Below are 20574 nucleotides of genomic sequence, written 5' to 3' on the forward strand. Positions count from 1 at the left end.
TCCATACATACATCAATTGTGTAAAGCACATTTGTACATTCATTACCCTCATCATTCTCAAAACATTTCCTCTCCCCTTAAGCCCCTGGCATTAGGTCCTCATTTTTCCCCTCCCTCCCCCAACTCACCCCCTCCCTCGTGAGCCCTTGATAATTTATAAATTATTATTTTGCCATGTCTTTCCCTGCTAATGCTGTGCCTCTTATTTTTCTATGGTATATATCAAGTAAGGAGTGATGGATCAGATGGTATTACTATTCCCAATTGTTTGAGGAAGGGCCGTATTTAAGTTCACAGTGGACATACTCTTTTACAGTTTCACATCCTAGTATGAGGATCCCAGCGTCTCCACAAACTCTCCAGGATTTATAGTTTTTATTTCTTTAAATTTGTTATCAATGATAGGGTGAGGTGGTATCATCATCTCAATTTGTATCTCTTCTATAGCTAATGATTGTGAGCACTACTTTGTATATCTATTGACTGCCTTGATAGCTTCTATGGAAAACTGTCTATTAAGGTCCTCTGCACATTTTTTATTGAGTTATTCATCTTTTTCTAGTCAAGGTGTTGACGTTTTCTGTAATTTTTAGAGATTAGTTCCTTGTCTGATATGTAATTGCCAATTTTCCCCCAGTCTATGGACTCATATTTTACTCCTTTGGTAAAATATTTTGATACACATAAATGTCTAAATTTGGGAGGCCTCAGTCACGTAAGTTGTCTTCTGCTGTGCATGTGCATATTTTGTTATGTTTGACAGTATGTTTATGCTATGTATTAGGGCCCCTATGTTTGTCTGTGTGTGTGTGATCTTCACAGTTCTGTGTTCTATGTTTAAGTCTTTAATCTTTCTTAAGCTTGTTTTTGTATGTAGCATGAGATATAGGTTTGTCATCAATCAACATTTTACATTTTTGAGATGAAAAAACCACTGGTACACTTGAGTTTTCCCCATAGTTCTGGGCTTGTAAGCTGTGTTCAACATCACAACAGCTTCTGTGGCATTTTTCTGATGAGTAAACAAAATTTCACAGCTGTACACTGTGTTCTTAAATTGGCCATCACAAAAAAACAAGTTTCCATCAAAACTGCTCTCACAAAAAAATTCACTGTGACCAGAGAGAACCTTCCCAGGTGACACCACTGGGTGCACTAACTCAGAGTGAGTTGTTTGATGTTCACCTAGCAGGAAAGATGTGTACTACCAAAGTTTGGCCTAGCAGAGATTTTATCCATTTTTTGTTTGTTTGTTTGGGGGAGGCGGAGTACTCCTTTACAAATACATAGAATGGGTTTATGAGCTACATAGTATCTTAAGTGGGAAACCCAAATGAACTTTTTGGCATATTTGAAGAAAAGGCAGAAAACACATGATAAGGATTGAATTGAATTGATAGAAATAAACTAGGTAACTGAAGTTTTCACTAGACTCTAACCCATCATCTGCCCTACAGCACCAGAGGAGTCACACCGCTCCTCCAAACTCTTCTATTGCAGTAATTTTGTTGAGTTCTGAGAAAGTACACAGCAATTTTGAACCCTAGCTTAAGGTTTTTGTTTTTTTAATTGTATATTTAAAACCTGAAATCAAGAATTTTGAGAAAAACAGCTTATCCTTATTTCTATTTTTTCCCAAAGGTGTCAAAGTAACAACTCTGATGGAATTGTGTTTCCAGAGATTACATTATGAATGTCTGATTAAAGTCAGCAACTCTCTTCTTATGATTATCATTGTAAATGCCAAAGAGTCATAGGTCTGGTGAAGCTGGAAGATGGGAACATAGAATGATATAGGCATCTGGTTTAAGATCAACTGGAATAAAAATAATTTTGAAGGTTGTCTGTGTATGTATTTCTCCCATTAAGGTTCATAGATCAAAGAAACAAAACCAACTAATTACCGAAAAAGATGGATAATGAAGAAATTGCTAGTAAGAGGGTCTTATATTTATTATTATATATCAGATTTGGGGATCGATCCTGAATAAAATCACTATGTGTCACACACATACACATACACACACACATGTATAGAGAGCTGCTGTGTTGATTTGAACTCACGGCGATTGCATGTGGGCAGTCACACTGCTCCATAGGGATTTCCAGGTGGGGATCTTTCAGGCCTTATAGAAAAGTGGAAGCAGGCTTCCCCCACTCACTGAAAGTAGCACATTCCTATTAAACTTTTATAAGCTGAAATGGTAAATCAAAGAAGCCATTACCATTAAATTATATGTAAAAGTAATGTGAGCCTTCCTAGACCCCAAAGATACCTGCCAAATCACATCCAATAACAAAGAAAACCTAAAATCACACGACTATCTATTTTTCACAGGCAATTTTGTGCTGTGGCAGCTTGATGCTGGGATGCTGGGCAGGGTGCTGTTATTCTCATGGCTTGGGTTAGGCACTGCCTTTTTAATGATTGGCTGCAAAACAAATGCTGAGCTCTCATTCAATTTGCACCTTTTTCACAAGAAGGATTTTTTTCATATTTCCTTTAGTTATATAAATATGCACTCATTTACTGTTGTAAAATCAAAGTGGCATAAAGATAACTTTCAAAAAATACTTGGTGCATATATAGACATATACATACCTACTTGATTCATGTTGTCAGGAGAGACCTGTCCCTGGGGAAGGGTATCATGCTTGGTAATGTAGAGGGGCAGTGGAAAAGGGGAAGGCCTTCAACAAGAGAGCTTGACACAATGGGTGGAACATTGGGCTCAAAGATAAGAAAAATTGTGGGATAGTGCATGCCTTGACATTGCTTTGCACATAAGGTCACAGTGAATTGGAACTGATTCAATGGCACTTGATATGCCTATATACCTCAAAATAAGTGGATTATATATTCTTTAAACACATTTATACTATAATAGAAAAAATTGAAGAACATGATGGACTCCTGTCTATAGCTGAACTCATCCTAACTGGCTTCAAGACAATAAGCCTTCATCAATAGCCTTTTAGAATATTTTAATATCTATACACATGTGTGTATGTGTGTGTGTGTGTGCATGCGCACACATGTTCTGTTTTGGCTTCATTGTTGTTAGCTGCTGTTGAGTCCCTTGTTACTTACAGTGACCTTATCTACAAAAAAGAAATGCCTGCTCACCAGCATCACCATTTCTGAGTCCATTGTTGCAGCCACTATGTCAATCCCCCTCCTCGAGGGTCTTCCTCTTTTTCATTGATGCCCCACTTCACCAGATATAAAGTGACTGGTTTCTCTTATAACATGCCCAAAGTCCATGACACCAAGTCTCCTTATCCTTGCTCCCAAGGAGCACTTCTCTGCCCTTCATTTCAAGATAGGTTTGTCCATTCTTCTGGCCATCATGCTAAAATCAATATTCTTCCCCAACACCATGATTCAAATGCCTCAACTCTTTTTTGTTCTTCCTTATTCATTGACCAGCTTTCACAGTCATATGAATCCACTGAAAACACCATGAATTGGATCAGGTGCATCTTAGTCTTCAAAGTGACATTTTGATATTTTATACTTTAAAGAGGACTTTTGTAGAACATTGTATTAATTCAATGTGCCATTTTATTTCTGGACTGCTGCTGGTGTTAATTGTAAATTGAAGTGAAGTGAAACCCTTGACAAATTCAATATGTATTTTTGTTTTCTCTTTAAGGATTTTCTTTATCCTATTCTTAATTCTGATTCCAGGATCCAAAACTCCAAATAACTGTCAGCAAGTCAATGTTGACTCATGGAGCCCCTCAGAAGACAGAGTAGAACTGCCCTGTGGGTTTGTGAGACTGTTCTAAACCAATCTTGAAATCATTTTCCAGTTCAAAAATAAAGATAAATGTTTAAAGAAGTGTTATATTTTCCCTTCAAATAAACATATTACATAGCCCACTTTCCCAAACCTTTACCTTCAAAGGGACTTTTTGGAAAGAGATGAAAATGCTACAGTGATACTTTAACCACAGCTGTACTGGCGTACAGTGACAGCACACTGCCTCTCTCAGAGCTTCCCCCAGAGACACAGGGAGCTTGAGCATGCTACGTCTCCTGCCTGCATTGGTTTCTTGTCAGTGGCTGTCTTCCAGATAATAGATCATGGGGCATGTGTTGGAAGACGGCTGAAAACTGCACAGCCACATCTGTCACCTTGTCAAGGGATGAGAACTCCTACCTGAAAGGCAGGGGAAACAAAGGTTTGTCACCGCAGCAGCTGAAAAATGAGTTTTCAATTTAATAGAATTCTATTTATCCTGCATCAGGGTGACCCCTTCATCCAGCTGTTGTTTGTACTAAAATAGAGTTTAAAGAGCTAAGTAACTGGTTGGTTTGAAGAAAAAGAGTCAATTATAACTATAATTAGACTCATCGGTAAGGTGGTACATTAAGCAAACTTTCTAAATGAGATCAGCAATGCTATATAATGGAATTGTATAATTACCAAAAGATGGCACAGGTATAAAATGCATATCTACATGCCAACTGTTAATCATTTGGATTCATCTATATATTAATCTCTCGCTCTTGATGCCTATGAACTGTTTTCCCATCATCTCAGTTAGATAGACATATTTGAAAGACTCAGAATTTCTGAAAATCAATACAAAGAAGCAGAAAAGTGGTCAAAGTCATAGATAATAATCTACAGAAGAGAAAATACAAATGACCAACAAATATATAAAAAACAATTTTCAACACTCATTAACTGCTGTCAGGGCCTTGCATATTTCATTTGCATATATAGTTACATATATTAGATGTCATTCTATGTCCATCAAATGCTAAAAAAGTAAAACTCTGGAAGCCTCCATTGGGGCAATGATGTGCGACAGCGACACTCTCAGGAGGCGCTCGTCGCAGTAAAAGTGGCTTCATTGTCTGAGCCATTCCACCCGAGCTTGAGTCACAGCCGTGCTTGTCCCTTAGCCAGCGCTACACACCATTCTTAAGACGGTGTGCCTGCAGGAACATATAGGAAGGCTCTGGGTAGAATTTTTGTAATAATAGCTATTTAGAAACAACCTGAATGTATATCAGCATGTTACGTATATGCATATCCTTCGATTCCATTTCCCATAAAGTTTTGAAGTTCCCTCATACATACATAATTGAAAAAAAGAAATACAATATCCATATAGAGAAATGAGTATAGTGCATCATGTGGAATAAATACCACGATGAAAATGAAGTGGCTAAAATATGAAAGTAGACTACTTGGGATGAAATTTGATATTCATCAAGTTTCTTAACCGTTCTGTGCCTCAATTTCCTATGACAGATTGTTATAGCACCAGTATTTATAATGCTGATGTGAGCACTGAACATTTTAGCACATGTAGATTGCATTGTGCCTAACAGGAGAGTAAAACCAAATCAAACCCACTGCCATCTAATCAGTACCAACTCATATCTCCTATTCTCATTTCCAACATGGGGCACATCGTTGAGTCAATGGCAACATCTAGCGGCCCTCTAGAACACGGTAGAACTGCCCCAGTGGGTTTCCAAGCCTGTAGCTCTGTGCGAGTAGAGACCCTCATCTTCCATGGAACAGCCGAACATGTACCCACGAAGCCACCAGGGCATACTTTATATCTTTCTGCATTCCTACATTATAAATGCTCTCTAAAAGAGAAATGCAAGTAAATGATTAGAAATTTATATGGTTAAATGATCACCATTGCAAATTGTTCATTTGTGTGTTCATGTTAATTATGTGAAGTTTCCCCCATGGAAACCACTGTATACAGGGGGATAATCTATTGAAAAACAACAGATTTTCTGAAAGTTCAGAAAGATTTAAAATTAATAGAAAAATCCATTCTTGCCCATTGAGATAAACTACAGACACTCATCCATCTGCTAGTTTGTCTTACTATTGTGCCTGCTGCGACCCTGGATAGTACCCCGCTGGTCTTTAGGTTACCAGCAGGGTCTCTCCTGGTGACAGGTTTCAGAGAAGTTTCCCCACTAGAAAGGAAGACTCGGCAACCTACTTCCACAACTGGGCCATGAGTGAGAGCCAGGCCATGATTCCCCTCGGTTGACAGGCTCTCAGAGCACACAGTGGCAATAGTGGGCTCAAGCAGGCCAGTGTGCACGCGACAGCTCACTGTGCTGTACATGGACTCCTACTGAAATGGAACTGACAATAGCCACCAACAAGACCCACCGTCGATGTCATTTTCCACGACACTTTATAATAATGATAATAATAATGAAATGTCCTCTCCTCCCTCGCGAGACTGAGGAGAGCCGTTGTGTGGTGCATTCAGCAGAGAGAAACTGTGGCAAGGTTTCCAGAAAGGGCAAAAAGGGGAACCCATAGGGTTTCAGGTAACTTTCAGTGAGTGATATAGAAAAATAGAATTTTTATTTCGCTTAAATGGACCTGCTTCTTCTATTTCAATTGCTATGGCCTATTCAGTCGCCCGTTGTATTTTATCCCGGTTTTATATTCACTTTTGGATGTTTTTGAGTTGTTTTTTTTTAATCCCCTAGGGTGCGAGGTCACTAACCTCAGTCTTATCTGGACGATAGACAAGAAATGGAAGAAAGGCACTCTTCAAGAAAAAAAAAAAAGATGCAGATTCTTGGGTAGAATCAAAAGAGGAGGAATTGTGTGTCTCAAACAGAGAACAAGAGAAAGGCAAAGGAAGGCTGGTCATCTGGCGGCCTGATGAGTTGTAATACGGACCCCCTTTGAACGTAAGGTCTGTCATTTTACAGCCAAACACTTCCTGACCAGGACACAACTACTTAATTCACACAAACCTATGAGGGCATCTGACTGTCTACCTTTGGCATAAAGATAGTAAATAAATCACACCCCTGTTACACACCACAGCGAAATCTGTCTGTCTCCCAAATCTGCTCTCTAAGAGACTACAGTTACATGATTTCTTCTCCCTCCTAAAAAATGCTGTATTGGGCATTTCTTCACAGACAAAGGTAAAGGTATCTTTGGGAAAGGGGGAAGGGGCGATAGGCAAGCCGATCCTGTTGAGAGGCACAGAGGTAGTAAGAGTTGCAGGCAGAGGGGCAGCAGAAGAAAATGAAACTGGCAGCTGGTCTGGCTGGTGCATGGTCCCCAGGTTTTCCATTGCACACCGCTGCTCTTGTACTTGCACCATGGACCCAGGCAGAAGCCCGATGGCGACAACATCAGCGGGGCCACAGACTTGGAGAAAGAAGTAGAAAGACATTGCAGACAAGACAGAGGGAAGGAGAGGACGGTTCAGGATGACTGAGTTAGGAGAGCTTTCTTTCTTTTTTTTAATTTATAATTTCATTTAATAGAAATTGCATACCTTTACCATACCTATGTGTAGTACCAAACTCGGCCTCATTAAATGTAGTATGACTTTCATTAATAACTAGATATATATAAAAATATGCCAGCCAAATTAATATAATTACTGTGGAGCAAACTCAAAAATCCAAAAAAATAGTACCAGAGAGAATTCACAATGCATAACCTCCTAGGCAAATAATACCACTCTTTTTGTCCTCCTGCTCTGAACTTAATGACATTATAATTAACTTTAAGAACATATGTATTTTCATTTTTATTAAAAACAACAAGAAAAGACCACCCAAGTGCACTGAATTGAATACTTTCTTTGTATATGATTCCCATTATAATTATAATTATATTTAACTATAATTATAGTATGTATCTCAGGCATAGAATGAAATTTGCAGAGTTTCTAATTTCAGATCAAAGATTCCTGTTCCTACTCTGAATGACTTTCAAAGCCCTATTGTTCTGTAGATGGGCAAGAAAAAAAATCTCTGTGTGTCTTAATTAATTGTGATAGCTTTATAATAACTCATATGTATAAAAAGGAGCAGAAAAGCCACAATCACTGATACAAGTCAATGTGTATATATGTGTGCACAAATTTAGGGAAATAATCAAAATATCTCCCACTGTGATTCAGACCAAAAGTGGCTAACTGAAAATATAAAATCCTAATAGATTTGATGCCACCTCATATGAAATTCACCAAGAAATAGAAGCAGGGGCGACACGGAGCGTTCTTCAGAGCCCACAGAATGATAACATCTCCCCCTAGAGCTGCCATTCTGACTCCTCACCTCCTGAGCTCTAAGAAATCACATTTCTTTTTGCCAAAGCCCCCCACGTACGGCATTCCTGTTACAGTAGCATCATGTAAGTAAGATAACATAGGCTCAAAGAAGAGAGAGTCTATAATTTAGCCTTTCACAAGGGCATATGATGTTTAAATGTCCCTCATTTAAAAGAGAATTTCAGTTGATGTTTATCTAGGTTCAGTCATAGTTTTGAAATTTTGAAAATGTAAAAATGCATGGAAAGGCCATTTGAAGTAATTAAAATACATGTACTACTCATGATTAGACCATATTTTCAATCTGAAGTCATATTACTATAACCAGATTATAGATCACCCACACAAATACTTACAACCGAGCCAAATCCAAAAACCCCACCAATTGCTGTGACGTCCATGCTGACTCAAGGACTCAGGACCCAGTAGACGGCCCGACAGAGTTTCCGAGGCTGTAAGCATTCATCGAGGAAGACTGCTACTTGAGCAAGCTAGTTAGTGCTATACCAAATGCAAAGGATGGCTTTCACTTCTACAAACAGGTTCCTTTCATATAGGTGTGTGGTGTGTATGTGTGATGTGTGTAGGTGTACATACATACATATGCATGCAAGCAGGCTAAAAAATCATTTGTAGAGATATTCCAGTATCTCTTCGTTACATTTTTTTCACAAACTTTATGAACTTCCTCATTAGTTAGGGAGTGTGTATATGCGTGTGTGTGTGTGTGTGTGTGTGTGTGTGTGTGTGAGTAAAAAGATATTGTTACAAAGTCTTAGTAATCTTTATTGAAAATGTGAAAGTATTATTTCTAGACATTGCTTTCATTTCTGCCTATACATTTCTGGAGGTGATATTTCTTTATCTAAACCTTTCCCAAGGAATTCTGCATTCTTCAGCTGACGCCATTTAAAAGGACTGCTTTGGCATTGCAAGGGACACAAATCATGTTCTATTTAAATGCGTGTGGAGTGTGGGAACAAGAAGCAGCCTGAAGAGATGAGATCAGGGCTGGACCATCGGTGAGGTCAGGTTTTCCCATGACAATCTCCTAAGTCGGCCGTGGGTACGCAGAAAGAAGGAGCCGGTACATTTCCATCCAAAATGCTGCACATTTTCCTGACCTCTTTGTTTTTCACAAGGAAACTTAATTTCCGGAACACTTCTTCCTAATGAGCCCCCTGTGATCATCCTGTGTCCTTTAAGAAAATCTATCAAGATATCCCCTTTGCAGTTCCTCAAATATTCATCATAGCTTTTGTGAGCTGAGCTCTCTGGTTTGAATTATTTGGCCCAGCAAATAATCCCCTCAGAATCCACTGATTCAACTAAATCTATCTTTGAAAGGGACCCTAAAGAGATATGTACCTCAAACTGACTGCCATCAAGTTGATTGTGACTCATGGAGACCATCATGGGCAAGTGACAATCGCCCCTGTGTGTTTCCAAGCCTATAACTCATCTATATGGAAGCAGAAAACCTCATTTTTCTACCATGGAGTCACAGATGGTTTTGAACAGCTAACATTCCAATTAGCAGCTCACTGCATGACCATGATGCAACAAATGCTCCGCAAAGAAGAACTGGAGAAGTATATTATTGAGAAAATGTGTCTACAGCCATCTACTAATTGGAGATATTAAAAATTTTAAAATAATAATAAACCCATGTATGCATGAATGGGGTCCTATTAGCAATACTTATTGACTTATTTGTGTGTGTGTGTGTGTACATCGTATTTAGGTTTATTTCAACTCATAGTGATATCACACACATGTACATGTACACACACACACACACACACACACACACACACAAAGTTTTGGTCAATTTGTAAAACAAAACTCTACTCTTCAAACCATACCAACAATGCCTAAAAGTTAAATGGGGTTTCTTGGACACCAGTTTGTCCTCTCTCAGAGATTGTCAATATGTAATTTCTCTAACTTAATCCAACAGTGGAAAAATTACAAACTCAATTTAATTACAGATATTGAAGCATTTCTTTCCAATGAATTCCATTTTTCTTGTTCAAATGAAATTGATGTCAGCTTCTTTTAAATATGTTACTGTTGACTAAGACTCATATTTCGAATTGCAACCTATTTCTTTACATGGCAAAGAAGATAAAAAGAATCCTCAAAGGGGGGAAACAAAACTGAAGGCCGAGTTGTGCCTGGTGAAGCCTCTGCCACGGTGCTTTCGGAGAGAAAAGCTGGCCAAAGGGTCCAGAAATGCCCAGAGCTATAAAGCACGTGATAGGAACTTTCTGAAAACACACTCTAGCTCTCCTACTAGTTTTAGAACCCAGTGATGCGCACACAGAAAGAACTTAGTTTATAGTCATGGGTGTTTTGTCTACAGCCCATGGGATTTCTTACAGGTAAGAGGAAAAGGACAGCTAGACTAGCTTCTAAGTGAGAAGCCCAATTCGGACTCTGGCAGGCCCACAAGGTGCACAGACCCTCCCCGCATCTCATGATTCTCCCGTTTAAGAAGCAAGGATGGAGCATCTTCCATGGGAATGGCCCTGACTGACATGGGCCTTCCTCTGTTCGCAGAAGCAGACATTATTAATGTATCATGTCATTCATTATTTAATTAAAATTATGATAGGCATCAAAGAAAACTATAGTATGTATGAAACAGGCGTTGACTATAACAGTAGGTGACAAAGTTCCTGGGAGGTGCCAACAGTTCACCTATCTGTCGGCTGACCGAGAGGTGGGAGGTTAGACTCCACTTGAGGGGCTTTGGAGGAAAAGTCTAACCAATCTACTTCCAAGAATCAAGTTACTGAAAACCTTATGAGCATAATTCTACTCTGACCCCTGTCAAGTTAACTCAATGGCCATTGGTACAGGTACTGATACAGGTATTCCTACACAGCTTTACAGCTCTGAGACTAGCCTTATTTTGTCTCTTTAAAAAATAAGAAATGGTATTATAATGAATGATCATTATAATTGAAGACAAGGGGTGAATGGTTTCAGATAAAAAAAAAGATGACGGTTATCTACCTTTATGTAGCATTAATGGTTAAGGACAACAATAATGGCATGTAAAAGCAAAAAGTCTATGTTAAAAATATTAGAAATGTTTTTCATTACTTCTTTGCACGTGCCACACATGAGGAAGAGCCAACCCCTTGGCCACCCCATTTTGTGTCCACACTCCTCCAAATCAACTCTTGGAAAAAGCGGGTTAGGCCTAACCACGTGAAGCTGAGCTCAGTGCAATATTCTTTTTCTGAGTGTGTCTGGCTTCTTTGTGTGGATTCTAACCAGATGAAACATGATTCGCAAAGCTTAGTCCACACGCTGTTCTCTTTGTAACACATTTGTAATCCACAAGTTTGTCAGCTGTGCTCCCTAGACACCCGGCGGGCAGCATCCTCTCTCCTCTGCACTTTCCTTTTAGCAGTTTTAGCTGTATCCCGGATCACAGGTGTTCCCTTGGTCCGCCTTGGATTATCTCCCTCAAATCTTTGTGATAAGGATGCTGCCTGGCCTTCTACTTCACGGAGTTACTTCTGATGGCTCTGGGCAGATGCTCTGGAGTTGGTGGTGACTCCTAGGGACACTCCCGACAACAGAAAGAAACGCCAATCAAAACTCCGATCAGTCCTGTGCCATCCTCTCCTCTGTAGGTACCTGAGCCCATGGTTGCAGCCACTGTGGTAATCTATCCCCTTGAGGGTCTCCTCTCATTAACAAACATTTAATGATTTTTAAAATAGGTCTCTTGGATCCCGTAAGACTTTTGCTGGCAAGCCATAGTATGCCAGGTCATTTCATTCCATTACAAATATAGGTTTCCTTTGTATCTTGTTTTTCTCAGCTGATGTGGGAAACAGATGGTAAAGGATTGTCAATTTACCTCCCTGAAGGCAGTCAGCTGGCAGACTACTGTCTGGTCCCACCACAGGTTGGGCCCACTCCCTGCTGTTAAGGACAATGGGCTACTTCTCCCTAAAGGCTTGTGACCATTAGTCTGGTCCCTGTAGGTGGGACTTATACCCTACCGATAATGGTTTCTATGGAGATCCAGAGAATAGGATCCAGAGAACAAACCTGCTCAGTGACATCCAAAGTTAGGCTGCTGTCCCAAATCTAGGATCCGCCCATCTTGTCACTTGTATACCCCCAATCCCTCCTCTTCCTATTGCGTGTATATAACTAGATTGTTCCCCTCTCGTTGCAGTATAAGCTATAGCGCAACCCCTTCCTGTGACATGTGTATTTACCTGTAATTAGTGGGCTTGCACTCCCCCCAAAGGTATATAGGCCTGGGTTAGCAATAAAGATCTCTTGGCCTCTCATCGGTTTTCCCTCTCTTCTCCAGTCCTCCTTCGCCTCCCCCTCTCTCCATGTGGACCACCAAGTGGGGCTGAGGAGGGCATGCTACCATGAAATGTGTCTGACTCCATTATTTCAATCTCTTCTATCTTATTTCAATCTCTCTTTTATCTCTCATGCTCTCAATGACTTTATTATAATATACATTATAATAAAGTCATTATATATATCATTATATATATCAACCATATATAGTCATTATATATATATTATATCAACCATACAATTGCACCCATAGAACCCGCGATTAGTTGTGGGGGGCTGGCCCTCCCCTCACAAGCTGAGTAGGCGGAAGACTCAGTGACAAGGCTGACGTTCTCTGATGCGTAACTTCAGGAAAATCACCCAAGTCCTCTAAACTGCAGCTTCCTCATCTGTAGATGGCTGAACGACACCATCTTTGTACTTCACAGAATTATGATGTGTCCCCCTGAGTGACTCTTTCTTCACTCTGTTGGTCTCAATTTTAGTGTCCCTCTCTCATGAGAGCCTTGCCTTACTTCTCAGACTAGCAGTGTGAACTCCTAATTAATTGCTTCATGGTATCCTGCAGTCATTGTTTGAAAACTCCCACAACTCTCGTGAGTCCAGTGCTGTCCTCTTGCTTTCCGCCACAGAGTTCACTGTCAGATCTATGTGGGCAGGACGTTTTCAGCACTCTCAGGCTAATATAAGTCAAGCGTTTTCTTGACAAGCAGCTGCTACTACATTAGTTGCTATTGTTAGGGTAGTAATAGCAGTTGTAGAAGCATTTGTATTATTAACAGCAGTTTTATCATCATACATAGGACAGAGAGAAAACCAGAAGATAATATTCAATATCACAAATATTCATTGCAAACTGCTACCTCCACACACTTTTAAGAAATAAATACATGATAACATGGCCATATAATTAGTCACAGTTATAGTTCAGTGTAAAATGCTTTTGTTCCCCATGTACCAGTTTTTGAAAAGTACAATGTGCCCCATCCTACTAAAAAAAAGTAAAATGTAGGTATGCTCATGCTCAAAACTAAAGCAAAACCCTTCTCAAACCACAGGGCACCTTCTGAGAAGAGGATTTGTAAGTGAAATCAAAACAGAGTGAAGAAAATACCTTCTCAAGGAGGAAGAATCTGCTGTTTCTGTGAGTCGGGGGTGGGGGTGGGGGGTTGATTGCTCATCCTTAATGAGGAGAGGGAATGGATTGGTGAGATTGTGATGGTGTGTTAGGGATGCTGATACTGTGACCCTGAAATGGCCAACATTTAGGGTAGGGGCTTTGAGGATGAGGGAGTACAAGAAGACCCCAGTGTTATTCACTGAAAAAGAGATGCAGATATTTATAGGCCTTGTGAGGAGCTCCAGAGAGTTCTGGTGGTGCCGAGATTGGTAGCAGGGCTGCTAACTTAAGGTGGACACTTTGAAAACACCAGCTGCTTTGCAGGAGAAAAACAGGACTTTCTATTCCAGGAAAGAAGCCCTGTCTCAGCAATCCACATAGGTAGTTGACCCTGTCCTGCTGGCTCGCTGAGTTGGCTTCCACTCCATGGCAGTGAGCTTATTTTTACTGGTTGATGAGGAGCTTATAGTAAACAATATATTCTAGAAGTTCACAGACTGAGTTTGTTGCCCTCTCCTCAAATCATGTGAGAATACTCTGAAGTCTCTCCGGCTCCCCATGGAAGTCTTTCCCCCTTTGTGTCTGCTACAGTCTATTTCTGCTTATTATCAATTTCTATACTACCTTAAAGATACCCCCATGGCTAAATGGGTTATGTGATGAGCTGCTAACAGCAAAATCAGCAATTCGAAACCACCAGAAAGCTCCGCAGGGGAAGGATGAGGCTTTCTTCTCCTGTGAAGATTGTAGGCTCAGAGACTCCTGGGAGAAGTTCTGCCCTGTCCTACAGTGTTGCTGTACATCAGCATTGACTTGATGGCAATGGAAATGATGCCCCTGTGAGGGTGATTGATAATGTTCTTTAACATAAAATGATAATGGTATCTCTAAAGTGAACTAGAGACATATATAAACCATAGATGCATGAATGGATTCGGGGCTTGAACTTAAATCTAACCTGAGATAGTTTATTGTGCCAGCCTGGCCGATAAACACAAGTGGGATTAACTGAAGAGCAGAGAGATAAATGGCTTGGTGAGCTTTGCCTTTCTTGTCTCTCGCTCTGTTATCATCGGACCAGTGTGTGGCTGCCTTGCTTGTTCTGTGCCTCAATTTACAGGCTACACAACTGTAGGACGCCTAGCCTGTGAAATATGTCGCTGTAAATTGAGGTCCCTTTAAGACATCTCTGGAGCTGAGGACTGGTGGTTGGTGACCTGGCTGACAATTGGTGACCTGCCTTGTGATTGGCTGCTGTGCGGAGATAGCCTAGCTCTCTCTATATATCGAGGAAGGCCTGGCAGCAGACTAGACTCGAAGGACTGCTAGTGTCTCACAACTCTCTCACGGGAGTGAGTTGCACTGAGCCATTTGTACTGCTTTATAATTTAACTGTTCATTTCTTGTATTATATATCTATCTGTATATAATTTAACAGTTCATTTCTAATTATCTTTATAAATAAATATATAAACTTATCAGCAATCTGGTTTTATCTCTCTCTCTAGAACCCTGTCTAACACATAACCCCAATAGAACGATTAACTTTTATGACATAACGCTGCTTGATGCTCAACCTCATTAAGAAATCACTGAAGATATGAGTTCTATAGAAAAGTGTGGGAAGAAGCTAGACAATGCCCAACTATCAAAAATAATAGCATCGGGGTCTTAAAGGCTTGTTTACAAACAAGCATCCATCTCACTGAAGCATCAACGAAGTCCATGTGGAAGAAGCACACCAGCTTGTGTGATCTGAGGATTGTAAATAATATACTTTAATCCAAATCTAAAGGAAGGAATGGTATCAGAGCTTAAATTATGAGCACCTGGTTTGCAGAAGGCTATGGATGACAGTGGTAGCCCCCAAATCCATTGGTAGGGTCCACACATGGGTGAAACCTCCATCAACTCCCCTCTGATCATAGGTGAGAGAACATTGAAAAGCAGACCCTGGCAGATGTAGTTAGGCCAAAATGTAGTATCTTATCATTTAATCTCCATTTTGACTTATTTTAAAAGCTGTTTCAGTTGAAAAAAATAAAAAAAGCATAGGAGAGATACACCTGAATTGAGCCTCTGGTGAATCCCTGTGACCATGGGCCAGAGATGTGAATGAATGCCCTTGCTAACATGCAGAATACATTGGAAAGTGGATTGCTGCAGATGTAAGTAACTAGGTTAAAATGTTTCACCTTAGCATTCCATGTCCATTGTGATCCACTTAAATTTGTTCTAGTTTGAAATATTTTCTGATTTCTTTTCAATTGATGTTTTTTTCCTGTTTACTTTGTTATTTTTAAATGTTTTTTCGTATATGAAATTCAGGATAGTTAAATCTATAGAGGCAGTAACTGGATTAATAGATTCTTGGGGGCATGGCAGGGGAGTTTGGAAAGAAATGGGGGATTAACAACAATGAGTAAAAGAATGACGAAAATGTCCTAAATTGATTATACCCATAAAACTGTTGGAGAGAGAGAGAGAGAGAATCCTTTCTTCTCCCATAAAGCTTTAGAGGCTCAGAAACCCAGAGAGGCAGTTCTACCCTGTTCTAATGGGCCTCAGAGTCAATTGACCTGATGGCAGTGAGTTAGTTAAATGACCATTTAAGACTAAAGTGTACTTGACCCATGCCATGATAATTTTCAACTCATATACTTATGAAAGCTGGACAACGAGTAAAGAACATAGAAGAATCAATACCTTTCAAATTCTGGTGTTGGCAAAGAATATTGAAAAACCATGGGCTGCCAGAAGAACAAACAACTCTGTCTTGGAAAAAGTACAGCCAGGCTGCTCCTTAGAAGCGAAAAGGCTGAGACTTGTCTTTGTACTGTAGACACATTATCAGGAGAGACCAGTCCTTGAAAGAGGAACGCGGGCTTGGTACAACAGAAGACCAGAGAACGAGATGCATGGATTGGCTTCGTGGCTGCACCAAGAGCTCAAACAGCACAATTGTGAGGATAGTGCCAGCTCAGGCAGCGTTTTGTCCTTTCGCCAACAGCGTTCTGTGAATCAGACTGACTCGGTGGCACCTAGCAGCAACAATTACATATTACCATGTCCTGAGACTGCAAATACCGAATAATGAACTGCTACCTATTAACAACATTGACTCTCTTGCTGCGTACTAAGTGGCATATTAAACTGAAATAATTATACACATACCACCGTGCCTCGCATTCTAATAACTCAGCCCTTTGTTGAATGTTTAGATTCCTCAGTTACTCAATATTGCAGAAATGTTACTGCCTGTGTGCATTCATTCATGAGAAATTTACCAAATCCTTACTGTGCTAGGTCATGGGATGGACTAAAAGACGCTGCTTAACCTTATAGATATTTTTAAAAACCCACAACTCGATTGCCAAGCATCTGATTCTGACTCATAACCACCTTCTGAGCAGAGCGGAACTTCCCTACGGCATTTCCAAGGCAGGACATCTTTACAGAAGCAGATTTCTCCTTCTCCCCTCATTCTCTGTTGGTTTCAAACAACTCAGGTGTTCAGTAGTAGCAGATGAGTAAACTACTGTCCCAGCAGGGCTCCTGTTCAGCCAAGCTGAGGTGACAATAAAGGGCAAAGTAGGACTGTCCCTGAGACTGCAAACCTTCTTGGGAGCAGACAGGCTCATCTTTCTCCCGGGAAGAGGCTAGTGGGTTTGAACTGCTGACTGCAGTGAGCAGCCCAATGCAAAACCAACCCCTCTAGTGATTTGGAGGTCTCTCGATTTCTTCATAGAAAAGCAAAGCCCTTGGTTGAGTGACTGTTTAGAATGGCATGTACTTGCACCTGGAGGCAGGCTGGCGCACGTCCCTGGGGCTTGTTGACATCCACAGCTACCAGCTGCCATCCACCAGCAGCATCTTCATGAAACATCTTCGAGACAGAGAGAGAGATGAGTCAGTGACACAGTGGAACATTGAGCACCCGATAAACATTACTGCTCCTGCTTTTGAACATTTTAATGTTATCAAATAATTCCTCTCTCTACAGACTTGTCTTTAGAACACGAGTCATTTCAATTTTGTTCAGTTTTACACTTGAAAATTAAACCAGTAATAATAACAACAGTAACTAACTAGCAGGGCTTGCATTTAATGAGCACTTACTATGTGTCAGGCACTTTGGACTCACATATGCTCTTAGGCTTTGCATATAATTGCTCAAATAATCCTCCACAAGACTGTCAAGTAAGTCTCTTATTCCTATTATGTAGCTTATTGTTTATTCAAGTTCCAAAGCACTGTGTCTAAGGAGTCTTTTTTAGAGGTGGTGAGCTTTTGTCTTAATTCGGTGGATAATTCTAAGTGAGCTAACCTCAAAATGCTCTCAGAATAAATAAAATCAGAAATGTGCCTGTGGCTTCGGGACAGAGGCTACCATTTCTTTCATGATAGCACACACACTTCCTAGATTTTTGTGGAAGGTATTTTAGGCTCTGAAGGTAGTTTAACTATTCCACAATTAATCTGCTCAACCAAAATTTTATGTATATTTAAGTGAATAAGTAGTTTTTTCTTGACTTAAAAGACATAAGTGATTCAGGAGACTACAGTCTTGCTAAAATGTAAAATCATCAAATTAGATGCCGAAATGATTACCATACTGCATATTCCACTAGCTCAGAAAATTAATCAGCTGTCAATATAGCACCCAGCTAGACTATTTCTTGTCTATTTATACATATTCTACTAATAAGTTTTCTTTCCAATTCCTTAAGGATTTGTATTTGTGTGGGTGGGAGTCATAATAGGAAATGATGAAATTAAGGATACTTATTTGTCTAAGTAAAGGCACCAACTACAAATTTTCACTGTTTTGTCACTGCCCAAGATGAGGACACAGGTTCATGAACATGAACATATTCTTTATCCTATTTATTTAATATTATGTTAGTGTGTCCCTGTATTCAAAAAAGTAATTGTTGGTGTCTATATAGAGATGATGCGAACATTTCATTGTCTTAGATTTCTCCTTGTAATTTTCAAACACCCTTTAGTATAGATAGTATATCATTTGCAGAAACAGAACTTGCCTCTCTAAAATGAGTGAGGTGGAAAGAGATAAGTTTCATCTTTCACGTAGATAGGAAGAAAGAAGAGGCTTTCTACTCCCATAAAGAAAGAGTTACAGTCTCAGAGACCCACAGGAGCAATTCCACTCTGTAGTATAGGCTCCCTATGAGTTGAAATCGACTCGATGGCAGTGAGTTTGTTATATACATATATGTATATATACATAAGTATATGTATATACATGTATACCATATATACATATACACATATATACACATATACCATAATTATATATAAAATTATTTGACCAAAGATGACAGTTACAAATTAGTTATCTCAGCTATCCATTAGAATGCCAACCCCCTTAGAAGGAATTCAAATAGGCATTCTAAGTGGCAGAATAAAACACAGTCCATCCTCCATGAATAGGCTCATTCTGTGAACACATATTGGTTGGAATGCAAACTGTCTAAAATGCCTTTTAAAAGTTCCTGTCAAGATCCCGGGAGCCTCCTTTTAAGGATAAAAGACGAAATCCACCCTGCCAGTCACTAGCTAAAAACCTTCTGTTGAGGTGTGCTCTACTCTCTTATCACGACACAAAGGATCCCTAGGGTATTCATTTGCTTTGATCAGCGGCAGGCTAATTTTCTCTGTTAAATTGTATTTTTCCAGTAGACCCAAATCAAATGAATCAATTTAATTGTCAGTAAACGTGTTCTGTCAAGGTCACTCCTTTGCATGTAATGTAATGCAGGAAATGCACAATATTCAACGTCTCTTTAGTCCTCTGAATTATGAAACCATGCTTAGATTGGCTAATATCACAGTGGAGCTGTTATACTGGACTATTGGAAGTGAGGGAGCCTCAGAAGCGCACATCTTTATGTGAGTAGCAGGGCTGACATATACACATATGTATGTCACCCACACCCACCTATATATCAGTTCTCTAAAATAAAAGAATGTTCTTGGGGACACCTAGTCCCTAAGAATAAATACTCATATTTGCCTTTAACAAATCATTTTATTGGGGGCTCTTACAGCTCTTATAGCAATCCATACGTCCATTGTGTCAAGAACATGTGTACATATGGTTTATCATCATTTTGAAAACATTTTCTCTCTACTTGAGCCCTTAGTGTTAGCTCATTTTATTTTTTCTCCTCCCCCACCCTCCCACCCTCATGAACCCTTGATAAATTATAAATTATTATTACTTTCATATCTTCCACTGTCCACCTTCTCCTTTCACCCATGTTTCTGTTGTTCATCACCATTTTCTCCTCCTACCTTCCCCCTACCCTCATAGTATTGCTACTCCCATTATTGTTCCTGAAGGGTTTATTTGTCCTGGATTCGGAGTATTGAGAGCTCTCATCTGTACCAGTGTGCATGCTCCGGCCTAGACGGATTCATAAGGTAGAACTGGGGTCATGATAGTGGGGACAGGGGGAGGGGAGAGGAAGCCATTAAAGAACTAGAGGAATGTTGTATGTTTCATTGGTGCTATACTGCACCCTGGTTGGCTCATCCCTTCCACGTGATCATTCTGTGAGGGGATGTCCAATAGTCTACAGATGGGCTTTGGGTCTCCACTCTGCCCCACCTTGTTCTTATCGATATGATTATTTGATTTGGGTCTTCTAATGCCTGATACCTGAACCTGTCAACGCCTCATGATCACACACACTGGTGTGCTTCTTCCATGTGGGCTTTGTTGCTTCTCAGCTAGATGGCCACTTGCTGATCTTCAAGCTTTTAAGGTCTTACACACTGTATCTTTTAATAGCCAGGTACCTTCCGTTTTCTTCACATTTGCTTCAGGGATTGTGTTGGGAAGGTGAGCATCACAGAATGCCAGGTTATTAGAACAAATGTTCTTGCATTGAGGGATTACTTGAATAGAGGCCCAATGTCCATCTGCTACCTTAATACTTAACATATAAACATATGTACAAAAATCTATGTCCCTATTATTTTAAAATATATTTACATAT

The 20574-nt window shown here is 39.9% G+C and overlaps 1 protein-coding gene across 1 annotated transcript in view; it reads right to left on the reverse strand.

The window, feature by feature from the left end:
- The window catches only part of NALCN (sodium leak channel, non-selective), a 440927-nt gene that overhangs the window by 276452 nt on the left and 143901 nt on the right, over window positions 1–20574 (reverse strand). Inside the window, exon 9 of the mRNA XM_045283767.1 lies at window positions 17349–17435. Within this exon, the coding sequence (XP_045139702.1) occupies window positions 17349–17435 (87 nt within the window). The remainder of the gene's footprint in view (window positions 1–17348; window positions 17436–20574) is intronic.

This window comes from Echinops telfairi, unplaced genomic scaffold (assembly GCF_000313985.2).
Source record: "Echinops telfairi isolate 266 unplaced genomic scaffold, ASM31398v2 ScPeMD7_7467;HRSCAF=8505_0, whole genome shotgun sequence".
Taxonomy (NCBI): domain Eukaryota; kingdom Metazoa; phylum Chordata; class Mammalia; order Afrosoricida; family Tenrecidae; genus Echinops; species Echinops telfairi.